The sequence below is a fragment of the Diplotaxodon limnothrissa genome, linkage group LG9 (genome assembly GCF_057381915.1).
Source record: "Diplotaxodon limnothrissa isolate DT_005_m linkage group LG9, D_limnothrissa_male_GT1.1, whole genome shotgun sequence".
Lineage (NCBI taxonomy): Eukaryota > Metazoa > Chordata > Actinopteri > Cichliformes > Cichlidae > Diplotaxodon > Diplotaxodon limnothrissa.
Window position 1 is genome coordinate 7569464 of NC_140604.1, and position 22285 is coordinate 7591748.

At 42.8% G+C, this 22285-nt stretch overlaps 1 protein-coding gene across 1 annotated transcript in view; it reads left to right on the forward strand.

Moving 5' to 3' along the window:
- The window catches only part of arhgap12b (Rho GTPase activating protein 12b), a 63306-nt gene extending 44050 nt beyond the window's left edge, over window positions 1-19256 (forward strand). The window contains exons 3-19 of the mRNA XM_085362606.1: window positions 6305-6577; window positions 8685-8825; window positions 8948-9028; window positions 9546-9668; window positions 11123-11197; window positions 11598-11659; window positions 11735-11816; window positions 11994-12116; window positions 14469-14573; window positions 14691-14789; window positions 14947-15049; window positions 15139-15258; window positions 15362-15460; window positions 16232-16309; window positions 16410-16544; window positions 16664-16769; window positions 17865-19256. Coding sequence (XP_085218732.1) covers window positions 6305-6577; window positions 8685-8825; window positions 8948-9028; window positions 9546-9668; window positions 11123-11197; window positions 11598-11659; window positions 11735-11816; window positions 11994-12116; window positions 14469-14573; window positions 14691-14789; window positions 14947-15049; window positions 15139-15258; window positions 15362-15460; window positions 16232-16309; window positions 16410-16544; window positions 16664-16769; window positions 17865-18039 — 1980 coding nt within the window. The 3' untranslated portion in view covers window positions 18040-19256. The remainder of the gene's footprint in view (window positions 1-6304; window positions 6578-8684; window positions 8826-8947; window positions 9029-9545; window positions 9669-11122; window positions 11198-11597; window positions 11660-11734; window positions 11817-11993; window positions 12117-14468; window positions 14574-14690; window positions 14790-14946; window positions 15050-15138; window positions 15259-15361; window positions 15461-16231; window positions 16310-16409; window positions 16545-16663; window positions 16770-17864) is intronic.
- Window positions 19257-22285: the final 3029 nt, after the last annotated feature.

Sequence of the window (22285 nt, forward strand, 5' to 3'; positions counted from 1 at the left end):
CTCTAATCAGTTGTTTTGTTTTCTGCTGTGCACGTCCGTTCCCAGCTTCCTTCAATTTCTCCATTAGACCTCTGAGTTGAATTAACGACATGAAACCACACGGGCCTACACACTCAGCCTGCGTAATGCATTCTTAATGCAGTTTGTGGAGATCCTATACTGTACTGGCCTGTAGTCTGAAACTCATTTATCACGGCTCTGCCAACAGACAGGCTGCTCTGCTGTGAAGAAGACTGTTCTGTATTCAACAGCACCTCTCTCCCTCTCTCCTCATCACCTGCTCTCTTTCTCTCGCTCCCTCCACCCATCCCCTAGATCCTCTCTATTTTTAATTACCTGTCAGAGACCCTGGGTCCTGATCCCTCCTTCCCCGCTCTCTGCCACATCTCATTCACTTCAGCCAGGAATCTGCCTGTTGAGAATACAGCGATTTACAGTGAGGGTACTGGGAGTATACTGTGGGAGGACGTCATGCTGAAGTTGCCTGCTGTATTTTACTGTGTAATACCACAGGGAAGATTTTAGCAGGTGTGCCTGTATTTTCTGGTACTGTTGAAAAAGAGTGTTTTAAAAAGTGTGTTATTTAATTGAGTGAATTATTTAAATTAATGTGTCATACGTTTTGGTTAAATAATGCTTATTATCTTTAAAATTGGCACATTATCATCAAAATAATCATCATCATCATAAGCACAATCGTATCTTACTTACCTTACAGGTAAGGAAGTGCCTTATACTTGCAGTCTTCCTGTTGACCAGCAGGGGAAGCCTCCCGGTTGTTATTGATCGTTGTGTTTTGTCAAGTTTCCCTCCCCTCACCCCCAGATGGACGCCCGTCCCTGAACTGGTTCTGCTGAAGTTTTCTCCTTAATCAAAGATAGTTTTTCCTTCCTACTGTCACCAAGTGCTTGTACACAGAGGTTCGTCCGATTAGGTCTTTACCTTACAATATAACGCAGCGACTGTTGTGATTTAGCATTAAATAAATATAATTAGTTGAAATAAAGTGTTTGCAAAAAGAGGTGACTGTCAACTAAAGCTTGCACTTTTTAAGTTAATGAGGAAATTGCCCCACTTCTCACTTGATTTATGACCTAATTTACCATTTTACTGATTACTTTTTGGTGTTCATTGATAGTTTCAAGTCATATTTAATATAGCATTAATAGCCTACCTTGGGTAATTGCTATCAGAGGAGGTGCAGTCATTACATCCACTCCTTATTTGACCCTGGTATCTCTCTTATTGTGATTTGGTCCCTGCAGCTCTTATGAGATATGACAATACTGGGAATAATTTTCTGCACATGCATCATGACATGTGACCCCTTTCACATGATACACATAGATAACTGATGCCATGTGTGTGTGCTTTAAATTTAGTCGGCTGCAGCTTGTCATACCTGAAGATTAACTATGGCTTTTCCTGCTGTAGTGTAACATTCTCAGATGTATTTTTCAACTGTTTCTCAAGTACATTAAATACGGCACCTAAAACATGTTAAAAGATTACCGGTGTAATTTTTAACACTCTGTCGTGTGCCAGGTATCATCTAGAAACAATACAAAGTGAAATCGGTGATCAAAACTAAGTGTTGTAATGGTGAAAGAGCTTCAGCATGTTGCCACATGGAATTGCAAAAATCTTTAGAGAATTGTTGCCGTTGGTGTTAAAACTTAAATAACACCTTCCTCTTCTCCTAATCACTTTTATTGCCTGTCAAACCTCCTTTAAATATACTTTGCCTAATCTGTCATATGGCACTCATTTGTCCCGGTGAAAGAAGAGTCCACAGGAGTAGTGATCGGGGGTGTTATCTCTCATCAGCACACTCAGGTCTCTACACTGTGGTAAAAATAGAGTCTGGCCTTTGGTGAAGCAGTTTTGTCGGCGGCTGGTCTGAGCGAAACCCACAGAAAGTCATTCTTCGTAGGGGAAGCTCACACTATTTCAGCAGTTTCCTGTTGTGTCAGTTGCGTTTGTGTACACTGCCGCGCTCTGTGTGTGTGTGTTTGACAAGTGCAAAGGGGAACAGAATCCTTCCACCTCACACACACACACAAAGTGAGGTCTCAGATTTCCTGTTACCTTCAGCTGGAACATTACAAGTCAGAAGGACTGAGTGAAAGCGGTGTATTTCTTTGCGTCTGTGTTGGTGAGGGGTGCTTTGAAACCACAGCGCGTGCCCCGTTGCACTTGATGGCCGCCGTGCATCACCATGCGACGTGCATTCAGTGTGTTCAGAGGCTACAGGAGAGCCGGGGAGGATGACGACGACGTCTTTGTGTGCAGCTCTGGACACAAGGTGACACAAATGAGACTGCTAGATATTTTCACCATGTCAGCTTGCTTAGATCTCTGCCCTCTGCATTAATATAGCACAGTGCCTCTGCGTTGCCAGCACAGATGGATTTTGATGTCCCATAACAATTAGTTCCTCTGTGCTCTTCCTCAAACTGTTCATTTATAGTTTGAGACCTTTCCATCAGCACTGGCAGCAAGCAGCAGCTTTGTTCTCCTGAAACTGTTGCATTGGATTCCAGGTATTATTAATAACAGCATAGTGAAAGTTTGCCAGTCTGAATTTAGGGAACAGATGGTGACTGCCAGTGATGTTTCTCTTCATGTCAAGTTTAATTTTGAAGTAAAAAAAAAAAGTTCCTCTGTTGTCTCCTGCAATACCAGATATGTGTTGTGTTTTAGTGTATGGTGTACATTGCATGAAGCTTTTCTTTCTCATACAGAACAGCCTCTCTTCATGTTGCTATTTTCATTTCTGTCTAGTTTCGAGGGAGTTGCCACTTTTTTCCCTCTTTCGAGTTTAGATGTCATACAGATTAGCAACAAAAAAGGAAAAGCTAGACTTTGAACCCCTGCATGGGGTCGCTGTAGCTCAGGAGGTAGAGCAAGTCAGAAGTCAGAGCACTAATCAAAAGGTTGGTAGTTTGAACCCTGGCTGCTCCAGTCTGCAGCCAAATATCCTTGGGCAAGATGCTAACCCCATGCTTTCTGATGCATCCAGCTTGCAGTGCAGCTGTTAAATGAGGCAAAGTGCTAAAGTGCTTTAAGTGTCCAGTCCATTTACCATTTGTAGTAAGGAGGGAATCTGCTGGTGATATCTCAGTTCTGTGTGTACACTAGAAATGGTCCTGAGTCGTCACCTGTATGCTGCGATGAAACATATCTATCTTGATGGTAGTGGTCTCTTCCTGGAAAGCAGTGGATCATCATTTGTAATGAGCTTTCACTGAATGGCTTGATGAGGATGAAAGAGCTGTGAATCATGGTGTTAGAGGCTGTATTTTTTGTTTTTGTTTTTCCTGTTTTGTTTTTAACCAGCAAAGCTAGTTTTGTTTTCATCCTGTGATTTAGTCTGTGCGTGTGTGTGCACCATCATGGTACCTTCTCTGGAAGCAAATAATATATAAAGTTTGATGTACTGGAAACCTTAAGGTGTGCGCTTGATTTCACACAGAAAGTGAGCGTTCATGTGACAAAACATCTACATGTCATTGGGAATTACGACACAGAATTTGGTGAAGGTTATAGTGAGTTTATCACTATAGCTTTGTGGTTACGTTGTCATGCTAACACGCAGTGACTGTGATCTGCATTTGCTCACTGCCTTAAGTTTGAGTGTACAGTAGTCATTAGTCGGGTGTTTGGTAATAAACTCTGTTGGTTGTGCTCTTCTTGTTACTCATTATGTTCCACATTAACAGCACTGAGGGGAGCACTACTCAGCCTGTGGAAACACAAAGGGAGCTTCGTCCAGTCTTTGGTAATAACACTAATAACAACAACGAAGAGCTGAGCGTCCTTTTAAACGTTACATGTTAGGGTGGTGCAAAATGACCAGTGCAGCTAAAGAAGACAAACACTCTATGCAGGCAGCAGAATATGATATAAAATGATTGTAGCATGTGTGGTCAGCAGTTGAACTGTGTTCCTTTACCCAGTAATAAAGCGTGTGCACACTCCACTCAGACTACAATCATTTTGAAATGACTCTGAATGCAGAAACCAAAAAAAATGTTTTGGTTTCCCTTCTGTCAAAACAGACATTAAAGCATATAAATTACTTCTCCACCAGATGCATTCAGGTTTGTTTGGGCTGAGTGGAATCTAAATGGATTTGACCCCAGCCGTGCTCTCCACAGCCGCGAGACTCCATCATTGCTGTATTACTTCCTTTAAAAAAAAAAGAGCAGTTAAAGTTGCAGCACACTGGATCCATTCTGGTGGCGACGGACGAGTCTGAACTCGAGTTCAGCCAAACTGTCATGTCTCTTCGCTTTGCCTCGTTCAGCTGCTCGCTCTGTGTTGGACTTGAAACTGAGAAGCAGCGGGTAAAACTAACTGAAGCCAGCAGGGTGCCACGAGGCCTTTGCTCCGGTCCAGCACGTGTGCAGGATATTAAATAATAATTCATGTGAAAAATATTCCTGTTATTCCAAAACCGGCAGGAAGTTCCATCTGCATCCTGAAAGATGCCCAAAAGCTTGTAACTGAAGTGTGTTTCCACCCCTACATTCCTCACCTGTAACAAACAGAGGCAGTGCTGGCACAGCGTTCTGTATCTAATGCTTTCCTGCTCGCTAGAGACACCCAAAGCTGGCACCGGTCAGACTCAGCTCAGCTCCAAAAGCCCCCAATTTTTTTTTTTCAGAGCATACAGAACGTTAAACGCTCTGAGCCGTAGCCATGGTAACTTAGCTTTTTCCCTTTTGTGGAGTGACCTTCGGATGCTGCCAAGTTTTAAAAGACCATCTCAAAAACTGTCTTTGATGTTTATCTGCTCTGACACTGCAGGGCCAGGTCCAAATCCAGGAAAATATATTCAGACGGCATCTCTTAGATTGTGTAAAAGTAAAGATCTAAATGGAAGACAAACTGTTTAGTTAATAGAAACCTTTTTATCTCTATACCGCATCGGCACTTTATACCAGCCATTTGCACAAAAGACACACGTAACTTATCTCTTCTACTTCCTCTTGCCTTTGCTGTGCAACGTGCTTTTTTTTTTTTTTCTCTAACGCTTGTTTCCCCAAATTTTTCAATCTTTCCAACCTGCTGTTGCACAATTTGAAGCAATATTTATGGTTGCTAAGGAGATGTTTAGCTGTTAGGTCGCCGTGCCGTGACAGTGCTGTCTGTTATGGCAAAAAGCCACATTTAAAGTGACAGCTCTTCACAAGCCTGCACAGAGTCTTGTGAAAACTTTCTGTTTAAAATTCTGTATTTTCCTCTGACCTGTAGAGCTCTTTTTGTGTGCTAGGGGGAAATTTGCTGTATGTCTGCCTTCTCTTGATGAAGTAAATTGTGCTCAAAGCACCAAAAATCCATATTTCTTTCCAGGAATTAAGACCCAGTTACTCAGAAAAATCTGCAGTCCTTTTAGTGAACAGTTGAAACTACACCTGTACCTCTGGCAGTGCTAATGCCAGTGTGACAGCATGGTATCATTAGCTTTAGGTTAAGATTTAGGCTTGTATGATAATAAATAACTGTGTGAACAGGAGTAGAAACAGTTCCAATACATTCAAGGAGCCTTGCTGCAGAAGTTGTCTGAAAAACTGGGCAGCTCATACCAAAACAATCTACATATTGTTTAATATAACTATTAAACAGCCTCATGCATGAACCGTGAAGTAAAATCTCTGAAATTCACCATTTCATTTCTTTTGCATTTCATATCTTTTATCCCACATGGGTATTTCTTGCATTAAAATACCAGCAGACATTTGTCCTCAGAGCATTTGCCTCTGATTTGACAGATAAATGATTACATAACTCTGTTGAGTGCATGTGGTTCAAGTCTCACTGATATGGTGCGATTTCAACCTCTGTGACTGCAAGCCACATGTGCCGCCTCCATCCTGCCGTGCAGACTGCCAGACTTGCTCAAAGCCTTTGTCTGCCTCCTCACTCACTCACTTTCCTTCTTCTAAATGGAGAAATTAGATTATTGTGCAACAGTTATATTTCTTTGCAGCTAAATTCCATGTTTATGTTTGTAATGCTAACTGTGCTGCAGCAAACAGCTCAGCTGATCACGTTCTACCGTTGGGTCCACGCTGTGACAGCTGCTGCTGTTTGTAGCTTGGATGTCAGCAGACACTGGCGTCTTGTGGTCATGGAATTCCTGGAATGTCATTGAATTTTCAGAATAAAGTGAGGACAGTCGTAAATTCCCAGGACAACTCAGTGAATATAAATGAAAAAAAGATGATCAGCCACCCGTGAATGAATGCACCACAAATCCTGATCTTTCCCCCTCTTTTCCTCCATCTGTCTCGTCCAGACAACATCACCGACAAGTCAGGGCCGGTCCGACTCACCTGTCTATACCAACCTCCAGGAGCTGAAGATCTCTCAGTCCAGCCTGCCTCCTGTGCCCTCAGGCTCCCCAATCCACATCCTGGGTGACTGGGAGACCCACAAAGATCTGAGTGGCAGGCACTTCTACTACAACCGGGCCACTGGGGAGCGGACCTGGAAGCCACCACGCACCAGGGATACTAGCAGCAGCACCAGCAGTACCCGAGGAGACAGTCAGTGCACAGCGGAGAGTGAGGTGAGGGGTGCCTGGAGTATTTGAAGAGAGATACTAAAAATGATCTGTTTCTGTAAGTAGTCATAAATGTCAAACATGAACAAGCATTCAAACAAATAATCCTTTGTTTGGGCCAAAGGGTTTAGTAGGTGTGAGTGGATGTGGAAACAGGAATCAGGTCATGATGGTCTGTAAATGGCGTCTCTGGCAGTTCACGTTAAATAAACAGGCTCTGTTGAAGTTGTGGTCAACCTCACTTTTAAAAGATGTTGTGGTTAGACGAAGGTGGGAAGACAAGTGCGCCTTTGATATAGAGAAACCATGTTTTCGGTTTCTTAGTAGGTTGTCATTTCATCCTAACTATCCAACACTGCCCCCTTGTGAAGCATTAATGTACTGATGTATAACTGATAGAGCACTGGTGTGGCTTATTATAGCCTAAAAAACAAACGTGTTGATTCCAGCTTGTCACAGGACCTTTGTTTTATTGTTGTTGATTGTGCTGCTTGGCTGAAAGACTTAAAACATGAAATTCCAACCAGCCTGAGGAAAAACGTGGCGATACACGACAGATAAATCTGCCACTGACATTTGCAAATACCATCAGCTACTAGTGTGAAGTTGTTCAATATGTTATTTTCCAGCTGTGACTGTTAACCATTTTTACACAAATAAAAGCATTAGTCAGCTATAAAGTAAGAACAATAAATAAATAAAGTAAAAGAAACACGTCAAATGTTATTTGATGCTTGGGTTGTTCAGCTTTTATATTCACTAAATATAGTTGGTTGAACGCTTCTCTACTCTTTTTCTCTTCTGGCACCAGCAGCCTCAAGGCCTTTTATATTTTAAGGTAAATACATACAGAGAGAACCCAACAATCAGATGACCCCGGCCCCTGTATGAGCAACCACTTTGGTGACAGTGGGAACAAAAAACTCCCTTTTTAAACAGGAAGAAACCTGCAGCAGAACCAGGCTCAGGGAGGGGCTGCCATCTGCTGCGACCGGTTGGGGGTGAGGAGAGGAAGACAGGACAAAAGACAGAGATTAATAACTAATGATTAAATGTCTTCCTTCTCTCTCCCCAACCGTCACAGCAGATGGCCCCGCCCCTCCCTGAGCCTGGTTCTGCTGCAGGTTTCTTCCTGTTTAAAAAGGGAGTTTTTCCTTCCCACTGTCGCCAAAGTGGTTGCTAATAGGGGATCATATGATGGTTGTGTTTTTCTCTGTATGTATTATTGTAGGGTCTACCTTACAATATAAAGCGCCTTAAGGAGACTGTTGTTGTGATTTGGCGATGTATAAATAAAATTGAATTGAATTGAATTAAACACAAAGAGTGGGAAAAAAAGGTGAGTGAAAAAGAGACAGTCAGTGCATTGTGGGAAGCTAAGCGAGGGTTCAGGGTCACCTGATCCAGCCCTGTCTATATGCTTTATCAAAAAGGAAAGTTTTACTTCTAATCTTAAAAGCAGAGATGGTGTCTGTCTCTTGAATCCAAACTGGAAGCTGGTTCCAAAGAAGAGGGGCCTGAAAACTGATGGCTCTGCCTCCCATTCTACTTTTAAATATTTTAGAAACCAAAAGTAAGCCTGCAGGCAAAGTGGTTGTATCGGGGTCATACAGTACTATGAGGTCTTTAAGATAAGATGGGGCCTGATTTTTTTAAGACCTTATATGTGAGGAGGGGGATTCAACAGGAACCTAATGAAGAGAAGCTGATACTGGCGAAATATGCTCTTTCTTTGTGGTCCTCATAAGTAGTGTAGCTGCAGCATTTTGCATTAAAATGTTTACATGATGTTTACAGTTTTACATTCTTGCCTACAGTTGGGCAAGATGATTGATGCTGAAAACTACTTGAGAACCTTTTAAATGTTGGTGTTGTACCTTACAGTGATATCAACATGAAGCCATGGAGATGCTGCTGAAGTGCATAACATCCACTGTAACTCACATGTTGGAGTTTTATACTCAGCAGCCAATTTTTAACTTTGGTTGACTATAACTTTGTGTCCTGTTAGAACAAACTTGCCATGTGGTCATTCGTGTGGTCATACGTGTGACCCTTGGTTCAGTCAGTTCTTTGCTTTAAGGTCTTCTTTGCTGTCCTTCTTTCTCCACAGCCACTGTCCTCAGAGGAAAACTGCCACAGCACCCACTCCAGTCAGTCTGACAGCCAGTATGGGTCACCCCCTAGAGGCTGGTCTGAAGAGCTGGATGAACATGGACACACCCTCTATGTGTCTGAATACACACAGGAGAAGGTGGAATCTGATTTTGATTGTGCTTAAAAGAGTTCGGGTGACCTCACCTGTCACCCTTAGCGACTGCACTTCCATCAGATGCTTTTTCTTTATTTGCAGCTGACCAGTGTTTATGTTTACAGTGGATAAAACATGTGGACGAACAAGGCCGACCCTACTACTACAGCGCTGATGGCTCCAGGTCAGAGTGGGAATTGCCTAAGGTAAGATTACATGATGAACTTGGTTGTCCGTGTGCTTTGTCTTCGCTCTTTACATCAGACATCCACCACCTAATGCAGGTTCCTTCCTGTGACAATGACAAGTCTTGTCGTATTACATCACCTGGCACCACTGCACTGTAACACACTTTGCCTCATCCTAGCAGTGTTGAGACCAGTCCTGTTGTTGTAAGTGGATGAAGTTCTGAGAGCTCACGGAAGAGCCAAGTTTACGTTGAACTCTAAGTGACTGGCTATTAGTGGCACTTTACCACCTAATCTGGAGGCTTTAGAGGCGATCAGAATAGACCGCTTCGTTTGCAGAGTGAGTAAACAGTGGTCCAGTGCACACGCAGGTACAGTCAGTGGACTTTACTGTAAACAATGCCTGCTGTGTAAGGAAAGTTCCTCTGTCCAATGATCCTGTGGACAGTAAAAGGAGAGGTAGGGAAAGGGGATGTGAGGTCTGTTAGAAAAACATCTGGACTGTAAACATCACCACTTGTCTCTGTCGTTGCAGTACAACATCTCCCCTCAGCCTGGCGAGGTTCCTAAGAGTCGCAGCCTGGAGAGAAAGCAGCCGGAGCCCATTGTCCTCACTAAGTGGAGGCACAGCACTTATGTCTTAGACCTCAATGACAAGGTAGGACAGAGACCACCACTAATGTGGAGTTAAACAGTGTTAGGCTGATGGAAAAAGGCTCTGCTGTGTTGTTCATGCTGTGTTTTGTGTGCAATTTGAGTTCAGCATATGGAAAGGTGGTGAATAATTCTGTGTGTGAAAAGAAGAGAGCAGGTTGTTGTGAAAATTAATGATGGCCAAAAAAATGGATTAACAAGTTTGCTTTTTCTGGGGACGACTTCATGGTGTGTGTAGCCAGCATATCTCTGTGAGGACAGTGGGCACCTGCTCGTCATGTTGTGTGTGATTCAATCTTGTGACATGTAAAACGGGCCAGAGCCACAAAGTACAGCTCACAAACCCACACGCTGACACTTGAATGTCCCTGAATTCCTTTTAACAATGCAACATCTGTTACCATCTGGGTCAGTTATCAGTCTCGCTTGTGTCTTTGTTTGTGAGAGTGCTTTTTTGTTTTTGTCTCTTGTGAGAACAAAAATGTTTGCTTCTGTAACGGTTTTTTGGGTGGGGGGCTTTTCCCCCCTGTCAAAGCTTCTCTGAGGAACTTTTTTCACAGGTTGAAAATACATTTTTGTTTTGTTTTGTTTTTTTTTACCTAAGAAACTTTTTTACAAACTTGGCTAATTTTCTTTTCACCTGTTTCAACTGGAGAACTTTTTTCTTCCCATTTCACAGGTAGAAAAAGTAAAACATTGTAAAACGGTCTGAAATTGATTTTTACCTTTTAAGTCAGGAGGAAAATAAACGTGTTAGAGATTAGAAAATGAATCACCACAAGCTTTTCTCACTTTCCGCTCAGGGCTTCTGAAAGGAAAGCTCACAGAATACAAACTGATACAAGAAAGGAGACGCTGCAGAGATTTAGACATCCTCAACCTTACCCTTCAGTTTGGGCAAAGCTCCAAAAACTAGTCCCTGCACTTTTTATTATGCAACTAGGCACGTATTTTTTTCTTTTCTTTTTTTAACCCTCCCTGATGCAGAGTTTAGCAAGTCACATTAAAGAAATGGTTCTAATATGGGATCTAACAATATGCATGAGTTAAAAGAACTGGCTAAAGAGTGGCTAGATTTAAAAACAACACCCTATATGTTGGTGTTTTGTTAGTTTCTTCAGTGTACATTGTTGTTGATGCAGATCAGGAAAAGAAGAAGCTTATTGGACTAAATATTGAACATCTCTGAAGCCGAAATCCAAGATGTTTGCAGTTTAAACCCTAACTTGTCTTTTTTATCTTTCTCTTTTAATGACTTCTATTAACAATAACTCATTCTTGTGATTCCATCCCAGGTTTCTTCTCCATAACTCTCTAACCTCAGACCTACTGTTTTCATGTGTAGTCATGACTACACATGACTACACATGACTACACATGACTACACATGAAGACAGTAGGTCACTAATAACATGTATAGTTATTAGTGACTTATCACACTGTGCCTCTTGTTGGTAGGAGTGTGCTTCGGTGCCCAAGCAGAGCTCTCCAGACTCTGACTCCTGCCCCTCATCTCCTAAGCACCCCTTGACCGTTAGTATCCCAGCTTGCACTGCACACTGCATATCATCATCCTGCTGTCTCTGCATGTAAAGACAACACTTCTCATCTTTAATCTTCTCAACAACCCAGTTGGTTTACTATCGTCTGCTGCATGCCATATTTACCTGCATCAAACCTATCACCTACCTACTAAACTACTATTTCAACACTGCAGCATTAGGATGCCATCTGCTGGTGGTGTTTAGCTATGACACAAGGCAACACAGCAGCTTTAAGACTGTTTGCTCCGCTCCATTTGCTTGTTGAGGATCTGTGTGTGTGTGTGTGTGTGTGTGTGTGTGTGTGTGTGTGTGTGTGTGTGTGTGTGTGTGTATTTTCATTCATGTGTTCCAGCAGGTTTTTATCTGCCACTGTGTGTCTCTCTCTTCAGCCTTCAGAGAAGTGTGGAGTTCTCAATGTCACCAAAATCACAGAGAATGGAAAGAAAGTCAGGTAAGACGTGATTACTCTCTAAAAGTGTTCTCTGCATCCACAGAATCTCATTAACACATTTGTTCTGACTAACAGGAAGAACTGGACCTCCTCATGGACTGTGCTGCAGGGCTCATCCCTGCTCTTTGCAAAGGGTCAGGGGGGCAGCACCAGCTGGGTATGTATCCTGTGACCTCGGACTTCTTCTTTTGCTTTTTTTTTTTTTTTTATCATTCCATTTGTTTCTCTGATATTTTCCTTTTCCATATTCCTGCGTATTCACCGGCCTTCATGCCATCTGTGTTGTGACGTTTGTCAACTTCTGTTCATTAGTTTTCTCCTCTTCTCTCTGAAGTCTTACTACCGCAGCGACTCTATCCCAGAGCTGCTCCTCACTCTTCTTAGCAGCTGGAAGCACTCAGTCAAGCCCCGTCCCGCTGTCTCCTATGTGAACTGTAGGCCCGGTCAGGCTGCCGCTGTATGTTCCCTCTCTCTCTGCATGCGCTCCCACCTCTCTCCCATTTGTTCATTCACCCCTGCTGTGACTGACCAGGAGACTGACTGACGTGTGTTTGTCAAGCTTGACTCACCTTAACTTCACTTTAGAGAAACAGCGGTTTAGAGAGAGATCAAAGGATTCTTTTAAAGGTTGTGTGATATTTATACTTTTATCTTAAATTTACAAGAAAGCAGCTACCGTACGTTTTTGATCTTTGTTGCACTTTGTGGCATTAAACTTGCACATTTTACCTGGTGCTTGGAGAGCAGCCAGGATTTAGGCTACGTCCACACTAATGCGTTTTCGTTGGAAAACGCATAGTTTTCTCTCCATTTTGGCCTCCCATCCACACTCAGACAGCATTTTCTGTGAAGGAAAACGCATACACTTGAAAATGGTGCTTTTGTGTCGCAGTGTGGACAGCAAAAACTGAGACTTTTTGAAAACAATGATACATTTTAGTCATGTGATGCAATCAAGTGTCTAATTAAACAGCGGTGGGCATTATACAGCAGTTGTTTTGTTTGCTCTCAATTTTGATATCAGTTTGTACATCCCTCAGATAGCTTTTCTTCAAATTCCAACAACTCCACCTCATTGTTAGTCCACTTTAAAAAAAACTCGGTGCTTTTTCTCGACATTTTGCTGCGACGTTTCAAAGAGTCAGAAAGTAAATAAACGGCAGGCAGAAATGAGGCAGGTCGAATCGTCTTGTGTTTCATGCATGCGCAGTACTGGAACGTAAGCGTCTTCGCCCGTTTCAATGTGGACGCACAACTCTGTGAAAATGACTGAAGACGATAGTGTGTGGATGCGGAGTGTTTTCAGACGAAAACACCGTTTTCAAATCTATCCGGGCTAGTGTGGACGTAGCCATAGATACACTAATGAGCAGCAGTGGAGCCCAAACAGACAGACAAACAGAAAATAGTTAATAAAGAGGACTTAAATTATTCTGTTGGATAAAAGTGTATGCAGTGTGTCTCTCCTCAGGAGGACATCCACTTATATTTTACTTGGGGCAAGTGTGTTTAATACTTTATTGATAAATGGAATGCTCTTTAAGTATTAAGTGAGTAAAAATATGCAGAAAAGAAAGAAAAAATGCAAAGAGTTTAAAGAAAATCAGCATTCCAGTAACTATAGAAAAGTGATTTAAAGAGAGGAAGAACAAAGTGTGATCAAACCTTCATGAAAGGTTCACACCCAACAGCTGCATCAGTGTGTTTCATACAGTTTCTCTGTGATGTCACTGAAAGATTTATTTTTTTTTAAGCAGTACTGATATTTCATTTAGCTGGAAGAAACCTCTGGCTGGTAGTTGTGTGTGGAGAGTAAGAGAAAAGAAGGAGAGCACGGAGAGACAAGCACAAAGTGCATACTGGGAGAGAGAGGAGGCAAGAGTTGATATTATGGCAGCATATAAAGACACAGGGAGGAAATACAGAATGCTAACAGGGCTTACCAAGCATAGGTCCAGGACCCAAGGAGTCAGAGGGGTTCCCTGGTCTTATTCCAAAAATATATTACATTGTCCAGAGTGAGGCACAATAAAATAAAGCAAGTCACTCTACAATCCAGTGCCAAATTTAAAATTTTGTCTTGGTCATTTACAACAAGTGGAGATACTTATAATTGACCTTGTTTTATGACGGGTCACACCACAGCTCCAGTGATTAATAACAGTGCTGGGTCGTGTCCTGGCATCCCCTTCCAGAAAGTTACCCACACATGAAGAGCCAGACTTTGGGGACAGTGCTGGAGTTGATCAACTGCTCCAACGTGCAGCTTTCTGCTGGGGTGTCTGACCAGGCGTTGATGTCAGGAATCTGTTCGCACAGTTTCAGGCATTTGCCATATGGACCGCATGTCTGACAAGAAGAGAGATTTAGGAGGCTCACGGTGTTCATCACTTTCCGGTGATATTTCCAGGAATAGCTCTGACTGAATTACAACGCTGTTAGATTTAAAACCTCCAAACATCGTGTTTATTAATATGCATGACATTAATATAAATAACTAATAGCCTTTTTGCTTTTTCGTAACACAAAACTAAAGATCTTTGTGTGTGAAGAGATCCAATATGTACCTCCTGCTCCACCAGTGATTCCTCTGACATCAATGCAATATTAATGAACATAACTGAGGTTCTTAGATGATTTAACGACTATTTTATTAACTGTTGTGTTATTTACTGAGTCCAGTGTTAAGTCTTTACCCCTTTGTTGCATATCTGGTTTCATCCTTGTACAGACACAGCATGACATCCCTGTTATATTATGTGTGCGTCAGATGTTGTCTCTCATACTGTGTCCCGTCTCTCTGTTCCAGAAGTTTGGCAGCAATCAGTCTAAGCCTGAGTTCACTGTGGATCTGCGCGGGGGGACAGTGGAGTGGGCCTCCAAGGACAAATCAAGCAAGAAGCACGTCATCGAGGTGCTGGACCCACTGGACCTGCTCCCAACTCTCAGCTCTTGTTTTTTCAGTCATTTTCGGTTCAAACATGTCAGAACAAGCTGAGCTGTTTTGGCTTTTTATCCTTTCCTCCTCTAGCTGAAGACCCGTCAGGGAACAGAGCTCCTGATACAGTCTGAGATCGACAGTGTCATCAGTGACTGGTACCGCGCCCTTACAGAGACCATCAACACACATGTGAGTGGAGGACACAGAAGCTTTACCTTTAATTTAGATACTTTTCCCACAATTCAGTGCAAGTCCAGCCAGAGCTGAAATCCCAGTTTACACCTGTTTAAACAAACTGCAGTGAAAGGTTAAATATGTAATGCATGTATGTGTCTTCCCCGTCCAGGCGTGGGAGTCGGATGAAGCCATTGAGGAGGACATGCCAGAGTCTCCGGGAGCTGAGAAACAGGACAAGGAGAAGGAGCACCGGGACTCTAAGAAGAGCCGAGGTAAGTCTGCGAGTGTCCCTGCGCTACAGAATGGACATTCAGTGTGTTTGCAAAAGAGATGCACTCACATGGAGCCTGTCTTCCTACAGCAATGAAGAACTCTGTGAGCATGGATTCATCAGACCAGAAGAAAACCAGGATGAAGCTCAAGAAGTTCCTGACTCGTCGACCCACATACCAGGCTGTCCGAGACAAAGGATACATTAAAGGTAAGCGGACAGCAGCTCTATGCACGTGACTCCAGCGAGAGTGCTCTGTGATGTTCCACCAGACGGGTGAAAGATGGAAATAAATGTTTGTGCGTGCTCACAGATCAGGTGTTCGGCTGCAGTCTGACCAGTCTGTGTCAGCGGGAGAACACATCAGTGCCCAACTTTGTCACAATGTGCATCGACCATGTGGAGAACACAGGTACGAGCCCCCCATACATACGCATATGTCACACTGCTTATTATTTTTATCGATTTTTATATACAACTTCACAAATGCAGACATTAAGCTCCCCCATTCTAATCTAAAGACTCCAGAATATGTTGCTATAAATCATGCATCACCATGGCGATGGTTTCGGCTCAGTTTTATTTCATGTTCAGCCAGTCGTTTGTTACAGTTGCATTATTTTTTCACACACATTAAACAACAGAGTTCCAGAGGTTAAAAGTACACGAGCCAATTACCCGAGTCGTAAACTGGAAGAGGCTGTGTAAAAGTATTTAAATGGAAAAAATGTTTGAAAATCAGTAAATACAAAAATAAATAGATCTTCCAGCCGATGAGGTTACATAGACACAGGCCAGTAACATGACCTGTGTCCAGGTCATGGCGGAGAGAGGCAGAGTCTTTCAGAAGTAAACTCAGGTTTTCTGCCACTTCAGCCAGTTCAGAATATTAAACATCTGTGTGGAATTTCAATTGTTTTTAAATTGTTTTTGCTTCTGATGCTGCGACTTTCTGTATCAGGCGTAATTTTAGTCTCTTTCAAGCATCAACTGCAACTGTTTTCATTCAGACTACCTGCAGTTTGTTCCAGAGCAACACAAAGCGAGGCAGTGAAGACAAAAGCATTTGATCAGTCTCTCTTTGTTGGTGCTGCTGCTTTAAAGTCAGGAAACATAAACGCGGCCTTGTCGTTTACACTCCCTGCTCCTGTCTGTGTTCCCTTCCTCTCAACTACACCCACAGGTCTTAATATTGACGGCTTATATCGAGTGAGCGGGAACCTGGCAGTGATCCAGAAGCTTCGCTTTGCTGTGAATCATGGTAAGATCTAGTTACACTGTATCTCTATATGTGATGTGATGTAAAGGGTCAGCTTTCTGGTAATAGTTGTGTTCTGCCTTACCTCCTCGTCATCTGTCAGATGAGAAGGTGGATCTCAATGATAGCAAGTGGGAGGACATCCACGTCACCACCGGAGCTCTCAAGATGTTTTTCAGGGAGCTTCCAGAGCCTCTGTTCTCATACGGATCCTTCAATGACTTTGTGAATGCCATCAGTGAGTTATACGGTTAAAATAGTGCCGCTCTCAATCTTTAGGTTAAATCCTTTGCCTGGTGTGACCACAAGGTGGCACTGCATCCATGTGTTTTCGCTGATTCTGCTTCTCCTCTTCAGAGTGCTCCGACTACAAGCAGCGAGTGAATTCAATCAAAGATTTAATCAAGAAGTTGCCAAAGCCCAACCATGACACAATGCAAATCCTCTTCAAACACCTGAGGAGGTAAGCAGTGCGCTGGGACACTTTCCATTCATCCATTTAATAAATAACTTCTTCAGATCCTGAAACCTGTGAAATTTCATCACTGTCTTCAGAAGTGAGAGAGTCATCAGTCAGACTTGTTCACTTCTAGGTTTCCCAATTGAAGTCGGATATTCTCTGAATTAAAGCCACTGTGTTGTATGTTAGTTATTTATTACTGTGTATTTTGTTATACACTAAGGTATAATGACAAAACATTGTTTCAGCCCAGATATAAATCATTTTACCCTGAAGATCCATCAAATAAAAACAAATATTCGGACCTGTGTCTGTATCAACACATGGGAAAAGTACAGCCTGAAAACTGTAACCAGCCCATCCCAGTGTGAAGCCCAGGATCATAACTAGTTGGCCAACTCATCAGCAGTCACTTTGAAAAATATAACTGGTGATAAACGTTTATGAGGAACATCCGACACGGAGAAAGTAAACGCCTTCAAGTGTGTATTCTCTAATGCCCGTCCTCTTTGATTTATTGGGTCACGTTTTACTTGAACGAGTTTCACACGCGTGGCTCAAACGGACCCGTTCAGCTGTTTACTCTCCCTCGTTCCGATCAGCCTACATGCAAACACAAACTTGAGCCAGCTGTGTATTCTTGGCTCACTGCAGCCAGTGGCAATATCATATGTTCACAATGACATTTGCCTAGCTTTCCAATTTGCATTTATATGGTGCCGTGTTTGCTGTAATTCAGTACCTGTGAAGTGGTGTTTCATGAGGAAATTTATAGCGTGACATTCTGTATATGGAGGTCTACATATATCAGCAGGGGGATTTAATCTGCCTTCTTTTTTCCTTCGCTCCATGAATATGTTATTGTTTTGTGCATCTGCATGCAAGGATGTAGATTCTATTTAAAAAAGCTATTATGCTCTTGCCTGGAGCGTTCTGTCGTGTTACCGAGTTTGCTTCTGCGCTCCGGCTCGAGCCTTAAAGATGTATGTAATGCACTTTTCTCCAGATGAAACCGGAACGCCGGCGAACATCTGAAGCTGTTTATAAAACGTGCAATCTTTAAATCTCCTCTTCTCCCCATTCTCCTCTTCTCTCCAGGGTGGTGGACCACGGAGAGGCCAACCGCATGACCACGCAGAGCGTGGCCATCGTGTTCGGACCCACGCTGCTGAGGCCCGAGACCGAGACGGGCAACATCGCGGTCCACATGGTCTACCAGAACCAGATAGTAGAGCTTATACTGCTCGAGTACGAAAGTATTTTTGGTAGGTAGAGGTGCCTACTTAGGAAGAGGATGCCACACTTTTCAAACACGGACTTGTTTTCCATTTCCCCTCCTCTCTTTTGTTTCTGGACTGAACTGAACATTGCTGTGGACCAAGCAGAAAAAAAATTCCTAAAGTGTTGCACTTGAAGAAGTTTTGGAGATGATTTAAAAGAAAAAAACAAAGTGTATAAATCTCACCCACTTGTTCAGTTGCCATTCCTGCTGCGAGTAGTGGGGCCAGATGAGTTTTTTTCAGAGTGGTGCTGCGATGACGTGTGGACGATGTGGTGGATTTGAGTATTCAGGTGTTTTTCACATACACTGGATTCCCTGTGGCCAGTAAATGAAAGTGGAGCTGCTCGCACCTCTTGGTGGAATCCGACCAGCAGTGGTTCTGGTTTCTGTGTCGTGAAGCTTCGTTTGTGACGTGTGAGCCCTTTGAGTATTTGGATGAGGTGGAAAAATAATCAGTGTTAAGCTAACAGACTGTCTTTTGGCTCTTGGATGAACTGGAATTACACTTATCCCACTTATTAGTGACACCCCCGCCCCCACTTTCAACCAGTGTTGGCCATTAACCCTTTGACACACGAGTGTGCCGAGTGAGGTAAATGGCATCAAATCGGAGCAGAAGCATCCCTGTGTTGCCACTTTGTAACAAACTGTGTGTCGTGTAGTCTAACGTGCTTTGGTAACATTTGCGTTAAGCCGGCCGCGGTCCTTCGTGAACTTCATTAAAACTTCAGTGGCGAGAAAGGTCGCCAACCTCAGTCCTGGTGTTACTGGAAACCAACAAAGCGGACTTCTGGGAACTTCAGTGTTACCATTTCGCGTGAATTTGCTGACCCTTCTCCTCACGTAAGCTAATATTACAAAGTGTTCAGACAGGGGAACATGGCGCCCGGCTGTTCGAACGCAAAGAAGAGCCTTTAAACCCTTTCGGAGCGTATGTACAGGGAAAGAAAGTAGCTGTTAAACTGTCGTAGTGACTGAGGTATGTGTGCTTTTGATGGCGAACCAGTGAAAGAGTCTGACTTTGTTGAAGTTTGAATCAAAAACGTGAAAAATAGACAGATTGTGAAAAAGAAAAAAAAACCCGTGACCGACTGTTACTTTTGTTTGCAGGTGTATCTGGAGTGTTTGCGCATGGTCAGGCATACATTTGAATGTACTTTTCAGGCTAACTGCTGTTTGTGAAATTGCTATGTCTAATAAAAAACAAGACAAACCCACGTCGGTGTGTGCTGTGGTGGATGTGACGTGAAGAAAAGGTTAGCAGGCTGTTTAACCTTCAATCAGCTCTAAAGCTTCCCCCCTTTCCCTCGTCTTTAATTACATAATTGAATTAATCTACTCAGCACTGATATCCTGCTTATTGAATTGAGTGATTAAGCTTTCATGTCTCAATCAATTATTTTCCTACCTGTTAATTATGAAATGAAACGTCGGTGTATTTCTGGAGATTTCTTGAACGCGGCCCAACCTCTGCCGCTCCACTTCCATTAATCTGATTTCTCCGTTCTTCAAACGCCGTTTTTGTCGTTACGTCTCAGGTCAAACGTGGCTGCAGACCTGAAGGGTGTGGATTAATTGATGTCTAATTAGGTAATTGCCACAGTGTCAGTTCTGATTAAGAAGCACGAAGTGGAGCAAACTCTGCTTTGCTGAAAGCCACACAGAGCCTGTGTGTATATTTTCTGTAGTTGTCTCCATATCTGGAAGTTTCCAGAGTGGGTTTGCTTTAATCTAATTTAGTTTTTATTAGCGCCAGTGTTTAATTTTCCTTGATTTTTGGAATGTGGCATTTGTCGGGGGAATGCCACATCAAAGACGTCAACTAAAGACACCTCCCGTTGTTATAGTTTCAGAATATCCTTGTTTTCACCTTGTTAACTTTAACCTCTTTTTCATATCATTTTTTTGTGCATATATATATATATATATATATATAATAGTAGTAGTTTCTTGGCCCGATGAGGCTATTTAATGACAAATTAAGTCAATACATTTGGTATCTTTTCACTGAAACTCAGTATGAGGTCCAAAGAAATGTTAATGGAGTGAAGGACAGAGCAGAAACTTTAAGAGTAGCCAAATTAGCTACAAAGAAAACCAAAAGGCCTGAAAGACCACAGCAGGCAACTAAACTCTTGGGGAGGTAGGTGTATCATAATCAGTGTTAATGTCGTGAATGTAAACAGCGTTTACAACACGGTGTAAACCTTTGCCTATACTAAAAACAGCAAGGGTAGATTGGACTGACAGAAAACGTGAAAGTACGGTGGCCTGGAGAGGTCAAAAGCACCAGCGAATAGAAAAGAATGCAAAAGCTCACACACACATAAAGAAGCACAACAGAACCTATGTTGTGTCCTCACACAACATGGTGACAATCAGCTGCAGATGTGACAGAAAAAGTCTTCACAGATGAAACAAAGATTAACTTCTGTCAGAATGATGAGAAGAGAAATGATCCAAAGCTTTCCACAGCATCTGTGAAACACGCTGAAGGCGATGTTATGGCACAGGCCTGGCTCTCAGCAGAAACCTGTAAATTGTGTTTGCCGATAATGTGACTACTAACAAAAGTAGCAGGATGAACTAAAGTGTACAGGACCGCTGCTCAGATTCAGCCGAATGCAGCAAAACTGATGAGACGGCGCTTCACACTGCAGATGGATAAGCCAAAGCAAACCGCAAAATCGACCCAAGAGTTCCTCAAAGCAAAGAAAGGAGTTCTTCAATGGGCAGGTCAAACACCTGAAGACAGCAGCATAGCAGACGATCTCACTCTTACCTGGTTTTCAGGATCTCCCAAATGCTTGCTGTTGGTGGATTCCCTGGTTTGATTTAACATTTCAGCCTGTACATTAGCCCGCAGACATTAATGTGAGGGTTTAGAATCTATGACTGACCGTATCTCACAGATGACAAAAGCTGTGTGATGTGTGACATCATGTGTGAGTCACATGTATGTTAGATTTTTAATACTGTAAGCAGAATACCTCGTGTGACTTTTCCCTCTTTCTTGGCAGTATTTATCTTCTGTACTTTCTCTAAGGGAGTTAAACAGAACTTTTCATCCAGCCTACAGGCTCTTTTCTTTCCACCACATGCCCTCCTCTGATTGAAGCCACTACTCTGAACCACCTCCGCTCTCTTTGCCTATGTGTTAATTTATTGCAACAGGTTTAACTCATACCTCAGCTCTGGCTCTGTTTTGACAGGACGGACCACCCTGGATTCAACAAACGTGTCAAAGGTAGGCAGCACTGAGTCGTGCACCCCGCTGAAAACCGCAGGCCGTTAAAACTGAGATGCAAGGAGGAGGGCCCTCAGTATTTCCAAATGAGAAAACAATTAGATCATTTCTATAATTCATGGATGTGACCACAGCGCAGGCCTGGAGAGGCTTTGAGTGTTTGAAATGCTCCGTATGCTTGCAGTGGTTTTCAGGCCTGATCTGCTCCGTGGAGGCCGAGGTGTGGGCAGGTAATGTGAACAAGCCATTATGGAGCATAAAAGATTTATGGATCTCCCCCCCCCCCCCCCCCCCGCTTCATTTGCAGGTGGGCTGTCAGCAAAGTGGCTGAATGAGGAACAAAATGGTTTGGGAGGTTTTTCTTTTTCTACTCTGTGGTAAAGACATTTTTACCAACTGCTTTTACCAATAGCTCAGAGAGCAAGCGTGAGGTGCTGTTAGCTCAGTGCTGCAAGATGAAGACATCCAAGAGGAGACTTTTAGATTCCATGATGCTGATTGGTTGTTGAGCTGTGCAGCAGTTAGAGCGTTGGAGCTTTTAAACGTTGTGTTTTCTGACTGACAGTTAATTTAATTTTTTTTACTACACAGGTTTTCTTTCTTTCTTTTTTGTTTCTGGTGAAACGGGTTTGTTGAAGATCCTAATGTGCATTAGAAGTGACGTTTCATTTGACAATCCAGTCCAAACATCTCTTTGACAGATGAACTAATGTTCCTCCACCTCCTCTGCATCCATCCACCAGCCTGCTACGCCACCATTAATGATTTCTGTGGCAGCAGCAGGGCGACATCACTCAGCGCTGCAGTTTCATGTCTGATAACACAAACTTAGACGTCTGCTGACACTGATATGAACTCGATATGTTTTTGAAGCTGTTAATACAGGATGAATGCACCTAATATAATGTCACCTATGTAGGGGTGGGCGGTATAGCCTCAAAATTATATCACGATATTTCATCGAAATTTGCAATAATGATATTTATGATG